This window comes from Lacerta agilis, chromosome 2 (assembly GCF_009819535.1).
Source record: "Lacerta agilis isolate rLacAgi1 chromosome 2, rLacAgi1.pri, whole genome shotgun sequence".
Lineage (NCBI taxonomy): Eukaryota > Metazoa > Chordata > Lepidosauria > Squamata > Lacertidae > Lacerta > Lacerta agilis.
Window position 1 is genome coordinate 113,754,691 of NC_046313.1, and position 13,182 is coordinate 113,767,872.

The 13,182-nt window shown below is 45.4% G+C and overlaps 1 protein-coding gene and 1 pseudogene across 1 annotated transcript; one reads left to right on the plus strand and one right to left on the minus strand.

Moving 5' to 3' along the window:
- The first annotated feature begins 2,427 nt into the window (after positions 1 to 2,427).
- On the plus strand, positions 2,428 to 4,969 carry LOC117042498 (annotated as a pseudogene).
- Positions 4,970 to 7,012: 2,043 nt separating this feature from the next.
- Positions 7,013 to 12,391, minus strand: LOC117042499 (vomeronasal type-2 receptor 26-like). Its single transcript, XM_033142044.1, has 3 exons — positions 12,212 to 12,391; positions 10,545 to 10,671; positions 7,013 to 7,917 (listed from the first exon to the last, which is right to left on the minus strand). The coding sequence occupies exons 1-3, from the start codon at positions 12,389 to 12,391 to the stop codon at positions 7,013 to 7,015; spliced, it is 1,212 nt and encodes a 403-aa protein (XP_032997935.1).
- Positions 12,392 to 13,182: the final 791 nt, after the last annotated feature.

Consider the following 13,182-nt stretch of genomic DNA (forward strand, 5'->3'; position numbering starts at 1 on the left):
TTCAGGAGTGCTGAACTAATTTTGAATTCCAATTTGGATTTTACAAGAAAAAGTTATCACATTCCATAACCATATAAAGAGATTTCTCTGAATCTCAAGACTTCCCCCCCATCCCCGCCATGGGTCCTATTGTCAACATTTACAACGGAATATTATTCCATAATCTACATTTTCTATCCTTCCACATTATCCATAGTGTTAGTTACATTACAAGTGTGATTAAATCAGCCCTGAGTACTCACTAGAAGGACAGATCCTGAAGTTGAGGCTCCAGTACTTTGGCCACCTCATGAGAAGAGAAGAATCCCTAGAAAAGACCCTGATGTTGGGAAAGATGGAGGGCACAAGGAGAAGGGGACGACAGAGGATGAGATGGTTGGACAGTGTTCTCGAAGCTACTAACATGAGTTTGGCCAAACTGCGAGAGGCAGTGAAGGATAGGCGTGCCTGGCGTGCTCTGGTCCATGGGGTCACGAAGAGTCAGACACGACTGAACGACTGAACAACAACAACAAAGTGTGATTAAAATCCTGCTCCAACACAAACAGCTTTTATTATTAACAAGGGAAGGAATATATCTTCTCTTCTCCAGCACAAGATTTGCCTGTTTACTGAATTTCTATACTACTTCTCTGTCAAGGCAACCATAATTAAAACACTAAAAGAAATTCTTGACAGAAGAGGACATTTCCAAAGGCTTATCCATACTTATATTTGCCCTACACTTTCTAGGCACATGCCTGTCCTTTAAAACAGGATGAGGCCTGCATCGAATGGCTGCAGAAATGCCCAGTCACCTTCTGAGATTTATGGTTGAGTGGATTTGCACTGAATTGTGTATTGTGAACTGTCTACTCCACCATCAGATACCTCTCAGCACCCCCCAAAATGGTTGCTGAGAGTGGCCACAATCTGACACACACACACACACACACACACACACACACACACACACACCCATGTTTGTTGTGAGACCCTAAAATATTCAATTTGGGGAATCATATAGATAAACATGATCGAAAGTGTGGGCAGGGCTTCCAGTGAAAATATAGACAGCAACCAGTCACATCTCATTTGTGGTGTAGGGTGTATATTCTGTACTTTTTACCAGCTGAAACTGTTTGGGGCAATTTGGAAGAAAGGTCTTATGGGAAAAGCCATGACTACTGTGCCACAGGGCCTGAAAGTTGGGCTTGTAGGAGAAAACTTCGGTAAAGGCTCATGGGGAATGAGAAGGAGAATAAAGAAAAGTCCTTGAAACAACAGACTTTGTTATTGCATCAACAGCGAAGAGAGATCTGTTGTTGCTCTAACAAAAGTTGGCTCACCCAGAAACAGCTGAAAAGGTATACTTAAAATTCGTTGGCAGGACTCAATGGCTGCCCCTCAGGTGCTCTTACAATCTCATGATTAAGAGCCCTGAGGATTGGACAAGAATAGCGGTCCATGGCACAGGGTATATTTTATGCAAGAAACTTTTCAGGCACAGTGTAATAAATTACCTCACCTTAGCCTTGATTCAGATGTTTGGCTGATTTGTCTAAGTCCTTGGTGATTTGGCAATAATAAGAATAATTATAAGGGGGGAAATGCATCACCTGAGTCTCTGTGTGGCTCAAGGCACAGGTGCAGACCTGGAGGAAAACATGAGAACAAAGTACCCACAGAAATGGCTCCCTGGTCTTTACATGGGTCAGCTTGTGAAGGGTCAACGGTCAGCTTGACCTTTAAATAGCAACATATTCTTTGAATGTTCCATAAATGCCACCATAGTAGTATGAACCTCTCCACACACACACACACACATAATTATCAGAATCATAGTGCTTTATTCTCCCCAGAACTCAAGTGATATTTTTCGTAATTGTCCAAACCGCTAAATAAATAGCAGTACTGAGTCATTCATTGCACTGTGCTGGGGCCCTGGGGGAGAAATCTGGTGCACAGAAGATCCTGCGTCAGAGAAATATTGAGTCTGTTATATCTAATACACATGCTATATGAAGGGACGTCATTAAAAGTGAGTTATACCTCCAAGGGCCATGTATCCAAGGCAATAGAAACAGAGAAGGGAGTTAAGCAGGGATGTATATTGGCCCCATCCCTGTTTAATTATTACATAAATGATATGATCCCTCATCTTTCTAATATAAATTTCCATCCTCCGAAACTTGCAGGAAAACAGATTTCGGTACTGCTCCATGCAGATGACGCTGCAATCCTCTCTAGAACACCGATTGGCTTTAAAAGAGCCATGAAAACACTCGCTGCATATTGCACAGAGAGCAAATTAGAGCTCAGTTATCAAAAAAACTAAAATTATGGTCTTCGCTAAGAGGCCCAAAACATATGTGTGGTCTATAGACGGGCGTAAGATTGAACAGGTTACCTGTTTTAAATATCTAGGTATAGCCCTGCATTTGGGGAATGTGTGCCGTGAAAGTACAGTTCCGGGACAAACAGGCCGTGCTCAAACTGGTGATTGCGAAGGGAAGTCGCCCCAGTCTCCTGAGCACTGACTGGTTCCCTGCCCTGGGACTGAGTATAGCCGGTCTTAATTCTATCCAAACCTCCCCTGAGATGAGCGAGGCATTATGCAAGGAATTTGCTGGACTCTTTAATGGGAAACTGGGTTGTTATAAAGGGCCCCCAATTGACTTCGAGCTGGACCCCGGGGTGGCCCCGATCCGACTCAAACCAAGGCGAGTGCCGTTTGCACTGCAACCCAAGATTGAGGCGGAACTGGATAAATTGGTCAAGCAGGGAGTTCTCTCGCCCGTGGACTCTGCTAAGTGGGAGACTCCAATCGTCACACCCCTTAAAGCAAATGGGGAAGTCAGGATCTGTGCAGATTACAAATGTACTATCAATAAGGCACTCAGGGGAAACTCATACCCCATTCCAGTCGGCAAAACTGGCTGGGGGCAAGGTTTTCGCCAAACGTGACCTAGCACAAGCGTACCAACAGCTGCCAGTAACCCCACAATCAGCGGAAGCACAGACTATCGTAACACATAAAGGGGCGTTCAGAGTTCACAGATTACAGTTTGGCGTTTGTGTGGCCCCAGGGATTTTTCAAGGGCTAATGGAGCGCCTGTTAAGGGATCTGCCAGGGGTCTTGCCATTTTTTGATGATGTTCTGATTGCTGGGAAAGACCCCCAGGAACTGGCTGAGCGTGTCCGTGCAGTGTTACTCAAGTTCAAGGAGGTGGGGCTGCAACTGAAAAAGGAAAAATGCAGTTTTGGGGTGCCAGCTGTGGACTTCTTGGGGTTTAAAATTAATGCAGCAGGCATCCACCCCACGGGTGCTAAAATTAAGGCCATCACCGAGGCACCACGCCCACAGAACAAGACGGAGTTACAGTCATTCCTGGGACTTATTAACTTTTATCACTCATTCTTACCCCAGAAAGCTTCGGTAGCTGAACCGTTGCATAGATTATTGCAGAAAAAGAATGTGTGGTGTTGGGCTCAGGCACAGCAGAAGGCTTTTGACTCCTTGTGAGGAATGCTGACTTGCAGGAGCTTCCTTGCTCATTATGATGAGTCAAAGCCGCTGGTCCTGGCATGCGATGCCTCCCAATACGGGCTGGGGGCTGTGCTGAGCCATAGGGAACTGGATGGGTTGGAAAAGCACATCTCTTTCTATTCCCATACGTTGTCACCCACGGAGCGCAACTATGCCCAAATAGACAAAGAGGCACTGGCAATTGTGGCAGGAATCAAAAAGTTCCATGACTTTGTATACAGCCACCATTTCTCCATTGAAACGGACCACAAGCCACTGTTATGGTTCTTCAACCCAAACAAACAAACGCCGCAAATTCTATCCCCCAGAATGTTGCGCTGGTCTATATTCCTGAATGGGTTCCAGTACACCCTGACCCATGTGCCAGGAAAAAGGTTGTGCCACACTGATGCACTGAGTCGATGGCCCCTTCCTGGTGTGAGCGATGCAGATCCTTCCCCAGCGGAATGCATTATGATGCTAGAAACGCTTCCAGGGCCCCCTGTAACTGTTACTGAAATAGCTGAGAGAACGAGGAAAGATACCGTTCTCTCCCGTGTGCTCACTTGGGTGGGGAGGGAGTGGCCAGGTGGTCCACATGAAGAAAAATTCAGGCCTTATGCGAGAAGGCAGCACGAGTTGTCCCTGCATAAGGACTGTCTCCTGTGGGGAGACAGGGTGATCATTCCAGCACCACTGAGAAACAGAGTTCTAGAGACACTTCACATGGGACACCCAGGAATGGTCAGGATGAAGTCGCTAGCTCAATGTTATGTGTGGTGGCCGGGGATGGACCATGATGCTGAACAATGGGTGCAAACTTGCAAGGCATGCCAAGAGGTGCGCCCAGAAGTGGCCAGAGCACCGGTCCACTGGTGGGAGCAGTCCTGGACCCCCTGGAGCCGGCTGCACTTAGATTTTGCAGGGCCATTTCAAGGGAAGGTCTTTTTGGTTATCGTCGATGCATATTCCAAATGGTTAGAAGTAGCTTTGGTCCCCAGCATGTCATCAGCCACAGTAATTAAGGTGTTGAGACAGCTGTTCACGACCCACACTTTGCCCAAGACCATCGTATCAGATAATGGAGCAGCTTTTGTATCCCACGAATTCAGAGCATTCTTGGCTGATAACTTCATAGGTGGGGTCACATCAGCCCCCTTTCACCCATCCTCCAATGGGCAGGCTGAGTGCATGGTAAGGACAGCCAAAGGATCCATTGCACGCTTAATGGAGGGTGACTGGTCGGCTCGCATCGCACAGTTGTTATTTTTGCAGCATGCGACGCCGTGTACTGCAACGGGCAAGTCGCCAGCCAAGCTGCTCCTAGGTAGAAGGCTGGTAATGGTGCTGGATTATGCCCACCCAGATAAAATGCCAAACTGCAATTCGAGAGCACCCCCTCCCCCCAGGCTGAGAGTGACACAACAAGGTATCTCACCCCTGAAGATCTGGTCTGGGTGAGAAACTATGCACGAAGTCCGCGGTGGGTAGCCAGTGTGATCACCCGGGCTAGTGGACCTGTGTCCTATTATGTGACCTTGGAAGATGGGCAGGTTTGGAGGAGACATATAGATCAGCTGAGGTGCCGGGCGCCCAGCAGGGAGGAGTCAGATGTGGAGAATTTACGGACTGAGGATAATTCTTCCCCTGCTAATGACGCACAGCGGCAAGGCCAGAGTGGAAATGGCCCAGAGATGCAGGCACCAGAGGCTTCGGCAAATGACCCTGGTTCAACTAGTCCTCATGATGACGAGGAACAGGGAGAGAACTCTGAGCTGTTGGAGACTCTATCCGTTCCGGACACAACTACTACAGTAGCCCCTCCACCGCAGGTAATACCTAATCCAATACCTGCGACACCTGTTGTCAGGAGATCGAGTAGAAGTTGCAGGACCCCACAGTATCTGAGGGATTACATCTGTTGTGCTCACAAGGGGGGGAGGGGTGTTGTGTATTGATTCAAGGGTTATCATATCTGATTACTACTGTCAGTATTCACATTAGGGGAAAGTAACTGCCTTCCTGTTCCAGAAGGAACAGTTACTATTGGTTCATTCAAGTTGCTGCATTTGGATCCTCAGTCTTATTGGTTCCCACCAAAAGGCAGCTTTGTGATTGCTTGAGATTGTTCCCTCCAAAATGTATCCTCTACTGTCCCTATAAATGTATCTCCCTCTCCTCAGTTCCCCAGTCTTGTTTGTCTGAATAAAGTGTGTTACATGAAGAAGCTGTCTCCTACCTGCTCTGTCAGAGCAGAAATAACTTGCTGAATCACGATCCCCACGTTACAACAGTTCTCTTAATGTATTTTTGCCATATTTTACTCCTCCGTTGGAGGAGGAGGAGGAAGCTGATGTGGTCCTGGAACAACAGGTCAGACGCTCATCCAGAACCTGTAACCATTTTGTCTCTCATTCACTGCCATGCTGCTCTCCTGCAGCCATTTTGTTCTCTTAATGTGTTTTTGCTGTCTGCTGGCTCTCAGCCAGCAGCACCTGAGCTCAATCTCCATATGAGATGAACTCACAGTAACTACTAGCTAAAGCCTGCCTTTCAGGGATCAAACTGAACTGAATGTGAGTAAACTTCTTGTTACTTTTAAGGAAAGATTCGTGAGTCTTTATTCATTAAGTGGGATAAAAGGGGGGACCAGGAATAATCCATCGGGGAAGGCCAGATTGGATTACTTAACTAAAGAGATTCAAATGAATCTGGAAACTAGCTTCCTGCAATATTGAGGGGAATCTGCTCTCCTACAACACTCACTAGCATGAGTGAAGGAAGGATAATACTTAATCAATATATTCTTTCCTACTATCTATATATAACATTCCCACATTTCTCACCAGATCAAAAGCAACTAAGTCTGGAGGCACCTTTAAGAGCAACAGATATATTAGGGCACAATTTTCTCAGTATTTTTAGCATAATGTTTGTGAAGGAAAATACACATATTAATTCCATCTACAATGAAGAACAATCCATGTCCCAAAGTTCAACATGTTTTAAATGGCTTTTTGCAATAAGGAATAAATTATTCCTACCATGTTTATTACCACTCCTAAGAACCCTCCCATTGTGGTGTGTGTGTGTGTGTGTGTGTGTGTGTGTGTGTATGTGTGTGTTTGTGTGTGTCTGTGTGTATCTGTAAATAATGTTTCCATGCTCTCTGTTAACTGTTCTTGAATCAAAAGATTTCACTACTGAACTTTTAACTTTATTTGTTTTAGCAGTCCTAATCAATTTTCCTATTAAAGCAATATTTTGAAATGCAGGAGCTGCCAAAGAGTATGAATTTTAATAGGAAGACACTCAAATTTCCAAGTTAAAATAGCACAATTAAAAATAAAATGTAAACATTTAGACTCTTCTTAAAGGTTTGAAACGTAACCATAAGAAAAGGAGCCATAAACATGCCTTTAAATTTAAGAAGCTACATTTGCAAGACAAGTATGTCCTTTTCATCATTGCTGTGCTGGACAACAGTTGTCGAAAATGAGTCATTTAAGAACCGTTTTTTGTTGTCAGATGCTCCTTTGTGTTCAGATCAGGCCTCAGTATAATAATGTAGCACTTGGGAAAGAAGATGCAGCCCAGAAGCCCAGCACTGGAGGCCAAGATAGAGAAGATCTGCACGGCTACCATGTATTTCCCCTTTGTGCTCAGGTAAGTGGGCACAAAGGAGACCCAAACACTGCAGAAGACCAGCATGCTGAAGGTGATCAGCTTGGCTTCATTGAAGGTCCCAGGCAGCTTCCTGGCTAGGAAAGCCACTGTGAAGCAGATGGAGGCCAGAAAGCCCATGTAGCCAAGGGCAGCATAAAACATGGCAATAGACCCTTCGTTGCATTGTAGGATGATCTCCCTAGGCTGGGAGCTCATGTCAGACTCTGGGAAGGGTGGAGAGATTCCCAACCAGATGGCGCAGAGGAGAACTTGGACACTGGAGCAGGAAATGACAATAGAGTTGGCCAAACTCTTCCCAAGCCATCTCTTCACCCTGTTCCCTGGTTTTGTGGCCAGAAAGGCCAGCACCACAGTGATGGTTTTTGCCAACACAGAAGAGATGGCAGCCGAGAAGATGATGCTGAAGAGCATTTGTCGAATAAGGCAGGTCCCTTTCCTTGGCTGGCCAATAAAAAGGAAGGAGGACAAAAAGGAAAGCAAGAGGGAAACAAGGAGGATATAAGAGAGGTCCCTGTTATTGGCTCTGACTATGGGAGTTTCCTTGTACTTAATGAAGATTCCTAACACAAAGCCTGCAGTTAGGGATAAAGAGATGGCCAAGAAAGCCAGGAGAACCCCCAAATATTCTTCATAAGCCAGGAAGGTGATAGTCTTGGGGAGACGTTGATCTCTGGCCTCGTTTGGATGTTGATCTTCCGGACACCTGGTGCAATGCTCTGCATCTGGAAAGAACAACAGTAATATCAACTTTATATCCTTCTGTCTTGCTTTTCATTCGCCGACAGTGATACCAAAGTTGTTTCCACTAGAAGAACACATAAATATATCCAATAAAAATTATTGTATATGATTCAGGATATCAGGAATCAATATTAATAATATCAATGATAATGAACTACTTCAGGCAACAGGTATGCCATCCATTGGTGGGGAAAACAATGGGGGGAGCATGACCTAATGGTCATCTAATCCACCCCCTTGCAACGCAGGAGTCTCAACTAAAGCCTCCAGGGCAGAGGCCATCCAACATCTGCTTAATAACCACCAAGGAAGCAGAGTCCATCATTTTCAGAGGGAGTTTTTCCTGATGTTTAGTCAGAATCTTCTTTCTTGTAACTTGAAGACATTGCTTCGGGTCCTACCCACTGGAACAGGAGAAAACAATGTGACGGCCCTTTAGATATTTGAAGATGGCTATAACGGGCTTCCTGTTTCTTGTGCGCCAGGGGATGGAAGTCTCTCTCAACACCACGGAGAGAGACAGATGGAGACAATCAGTGAATTATGGCTGAATTGCATTTTCTTCATTCCTCTTTGGTTGGAAGAGGAACCTGGCTCTCACCCACAGTTTGCCTGGTGGCCTGGCACTCGCTTACCCATGGAATGCAAGGACAGGCAAAGGCACTGGGTTTATGGAGCAATCCGGCTGCCGTCGCCCCCCCCCCCATCCTGTTCCTGGAAGCACAGGTTATCCTGCTAATTGGCTTTTTAAATTGGAGTAAACTGCAGGCACGTGCTAGAGATGATGAGATAAGAAACTGCAAAAATGAACCCAGCTAACAGGGTTTTAAAGGTTTGGATTGAGAGGCAGTTTCATTCGGTCAAAGAGAGGATGGGGGGGGAGGGGAGACCACAGTTTGCTTATATCAAAGTTTTTCTCTAAATTTATGATATGGCAACCCTCCCTGGAATGCAAGTTTTTTTTTATTAAAAAATCTGGTCAAGTGATGCAGGAAGAAAATGGAATATAAATATGGAATGTAACAAAGCTGGAGCTTCGTGTGTGAGAGAAAGGAACTGAGAGGGAAAGGGTGGGAGCGCTACGCTTTGAAAATATGGAGAAAAGTCCTCCCTAACCTCCATTTTCCACCAAGGAATGTGTTTGATATAAGGACAAATCAGCGGCAGGGAAGGAAGGAGTCTACCAGCTGCGGGAATAGAAGCTTTTGGATTAACTATTTGCAGTCTGGATTCAGACCGTTCTTCCTAGGCTGGAAAATGTTGAAGATGGCTTGTTTACTGGAAGCCAAATCACGGGATGAAGTGATGCAGTGACTTTTGGAAACTGTGAGATAACCCCTTCTCCCGAGGGATGATGGGAACCATCAACAGTTGTAGGAATGAAAAATATAACACCGTATATGGATGGGAAAACATCACGGAAAACAAACTGTCACAGACAGGAAGGAATAAGGATTACAGTTAGAGCTCCTCACTTGAAACATTTAAATTACCTAATATACCAACATGAATGAAATCACAAGATTATAGCTGTTATATAAGGGCTTATTATTTCTGAATGTAATGTAATGGATATTATTAAGCTTCTGGAACGCATTAAAAAGGTGGAGAAATGAATCTATCAAATCTAGCACGCAGGAAGGCCAGCTTGATTAAATTGTATTAATTTGACATTGGAATAATTGGCATTAACAATTGTATTAATTTGATAGAATTGGTATTGTTTTAATGACGCTGCTATTGGAACGATATTGGGAAATCAATAAAGACATATTTTAAAAAGAAGAAGAAGATGGCAATCACATCTCCTTTCACTTTCCTCTTCTCCAGGTTAAACATACCCAACTCCCTCAACCGTTCCTCATGAGGCTTAGTTTCCAGAGCCTTTATTGTCTGGGTTGGTCTACTCTGCACACATTCCGGCTTCTACATACCTTTTTTATATTTTAACACCCAGAACAGGACACAATATTCCAGGTTGGGTCTGACCAAGGTAGATTGGAGCATTGCTATTATTTTCCTTGATCTGGACACTAGACTTCTGTTGATGCAGCCTAGAACAGCATGAGCTGTTTTTGCTTATGCATCACACTATTGGCTCCTGTTAAGCTGGTGATCATGGGACATGGGTGGCGCTGTGGTCTAAACCAGAGCCTAGAGCTTGCTGATCAGAAGGTCGGTGGTTCAAATCCCCTTGACGGGGTAAGCTCCTGTTGTTCAGTCCCAGCTCCTGCCCCCCTAGCAGTTCAAAAGCACGTCACAGTGCAAGTAGATAAATAGGTACCACTCCGGCAGGAAGGTAAACGCCGTTTCCGTGCGCTGCTCTGGTTCCGGGTCGTGTGGCTTAGTCATGCTGGCCACGTGACCCGGAAGCTGTACGCCGGCTGCCTCGGCCAGTAAAGCGAGATGAGCGCCGAAACCCCAGAGTGGTCCGCGACTGGACATAATGGTCAGGGGTCCCTTTACCTTTACCTTTAAGCTAGTGATCTACTAAAACTCCTAGATCCTTTTCACCTGTTCTAATGGCAAGCCAGGTGTTCCCCATCTTATATTTGTACAGCTTGTTATTCATGCCTCAAGGGCAGCCCTTTCTGCTGGCGTTACCCACCTTCCTGAGTGGAGATGGTCCCTTCTGCGCAGGGAACGCAATCATAGCAGCAGAGTGGCATTCCTTCCTGAACACGTTTGACCAGTCCAGGGCTGCAGCTTTCCACACACTTGGAAGGCGGCAAGGTCTAAGCAGCAAGCAGCAAAGAAATTGTGTTAGGCCTATATTTTTTTTCCTCTGGAAATGAGACAGAGGTTTGGGAAGGCCCAGGATTCTCACGTGAACCTTGCAACTAAGCATAAAGCTGAAAAAACAATTTCATAGCTGTTTGAGGTCCAGTTGACCCAAGGGGTATTGAATGTGCATTTCTAGCTTTGGCAGGTTGGCTAGCCAAGGATGTTCCTGGTTAGGATTAGGCTGCTCTCAGTTATCCATGCTCTGCTAACCGTCTGGTTCTATTATCGTGGGGCTACTCATGAAAATAATCTGGAAGCTGCAGCTGGTGTGAAGTGAAGCAGCCAGGCTGTACAGTGTCAGGGAAGCCAAGTGGGATAGATGCAGAAATGTGGGAAATGGCTCCTCACTATCACAGTCTTTCACACACACCAGGATGGAACGCAAACAGGATGTCCAGTTTTAGTTATCTTCTCACTAGGATGGGCAAGGTGAGAAATGGGCAGGACTTCTTCATTTCAAAGCCCTTCCCCTTCTCTATGAAGAAGACTACTATTAAAAAACCCAAATTTCCCAGTAGGCGGTTGGCACTGCGGTCTCCAACAGAACTTATCCAGAATTCTCAAGGACCAGCATTAAGGACAGTTATACTATTCCAGCTCCATTTTTCCTTGCTCTTTACTGTGGGTTTCTGTGAGGAAATTAGCAAGCTCACTTTCCTACAGGCTTTTTCAAAAAAGTTACATATTTCTGTTGCCGTTTAGATCAATGAGTTTATGTTTTCTGTGAGTTGCTGCCTGCTTAAAGTGTAATTTTGCTGCCCGAATCGTTCAAAAATAACCATATATGTGGACAGAAGTGAATATCTGTCACTTCTGTTCCATATAATAAACCCAACTTTGTTTATTCCTTTGGTGCGAGAACTTCTTGTGGGCTTTAGGATAAAGGTGGACACGTATTCATAACAAGCCTATGTCAGGACTCCAGCGAAAGACCCTAATCCTCTCTTTAGTTTGTCCTAGACTGTCAAAATATTGAATGTTGATGCTGACAGGCTAAACCTCTCTTTAGTGTGAGTATGAATGCATGTGAGAGCATGTGGGTTCATGAAAATTTAAATATGATAAAAAAATTAAAAAAATCCTTCCAGGAGCACCTTAGAGACCAACTACGTAATACTGTGTATCTGAAGAAGTGTGCATGCACACGAAAGCTCATACCAAGAACAAACTTAGTTGGACTCTAAGGAATTTATTATTATTATTATTTTGTTTTGACTATGGCAGACCAGCACGACTACCTACCAGTAATTTAAATATGGTGATGGCTGGGGGAAACCTTGGCCACCTCATCTAATTACTACAAAAAGCAACCCCCATGGAAAGTGCACTCCAGAACATTTGACTCCTACAAATGCACAGTTTGACAGAGATTCCAAGCTAGGTTGTCAAAATGTTCAAAGCTGATGTTGACAGGCATTTGAAGGCAGCCCCACATGAAGCAGGAGACCATGATTAGAGATTAGATAAAATGCAATAGACGGTATCTCCCACCTTGTTGAGCCTTTTGGGCAACACATCTGCATCAATGGTGCACTTTAGGTCGGAGGATCCCTGTCTCTTGATGCTCCCAAACTTCACTCTCATGTTGGTCCAATTGGGAAACAGCACCCAGTTCACGATGTCCCAGTCGGCTCCCACTTCCCCGTTCTCATCCAAGTACACTCCATCCATGGAAGAATTGTAAAACTGGGCATTTCCCAGGAAAGGGTGGAGCTAGAATGGCAGAGAAAAGGGCAGTGTTTGGAATATGGTAAAAAAAACAATGGCTATCCAACTTTCCACTCCTGGCTCTCCTCTGACTTGGATCTGGGTGCAGACTCAAGTAGCTTTGAGTGTGGGCTACACTGAAATTTATAGAGACGCGGGTGGCACTGTGGTCTAAACCACTGAGCCTCTTAGGCTTACCGGTTGGAAGTTCGGGCGGTTCAAATCCCTGCTGCTCTGTCCCAGCTCCTGCCAACCTAGCAGTTTGAAAGCACACTGGTGCAAGTAGATAAAGAGGTACCACAATGGTGGGAATGTAAACAGTGTTTCCGTGCGCTCTGGTTTCCGTTACGCCAGAAGTGGTTTAGTCCTGCTGGCCACATGACCTGGAAAGCTGTCTGTGGACAAACACTTGCGCCCTCGGCCCAAAAGCGAAATGAGCACCGCAACCACATAGTCACCTTTGACTAGACTTAACCATCCAGGGGTCTTTTACCTTCACTTTTTACACTGAAATTTATGCCTGGGTATATTTGCTTAGGGCTGCTTAGAGGAGGTAAAGAGCTCTGAAGTGCTAGATACTGGGAGCCTGGGGGATGAGGAAATGGGGAAATAGGCAGGAATCAGACATAGCAGTGTCACCACAGAGTGGTCGTCCCCACCCCACCCCACCCCACACACACAGCTTTTCTGCTAGCAGCCCACCCCCCCTGTCCCAAAACAAGGTGTCTGGTGCATATCACAGAGCAGGGAGCCAG

Coding starts and splice junctions, on each gene's coding strand:
- LOC117042499 (XM_033142044.1), bottom strand. CDS start 12,391: ATGGATGGAGTGTACTTGGATGAGAACGGGGAAGTGGGAGCCGACTGG. Junction 10,672..12,211: donor TGCCCAAAAGGCTCAACAAG/GTGGGAGATACC, acceptor CTTGCTGCTTAG/ACCTTGCCGCCTTCCAAGTG. Junction 7,918..10,544: donor GACCATCTCCACTCAGGAAG/GTGGGTAACGCC, acceptor TGTTCTTTCCAG/ATGCAGAGCATTGCACCAGG.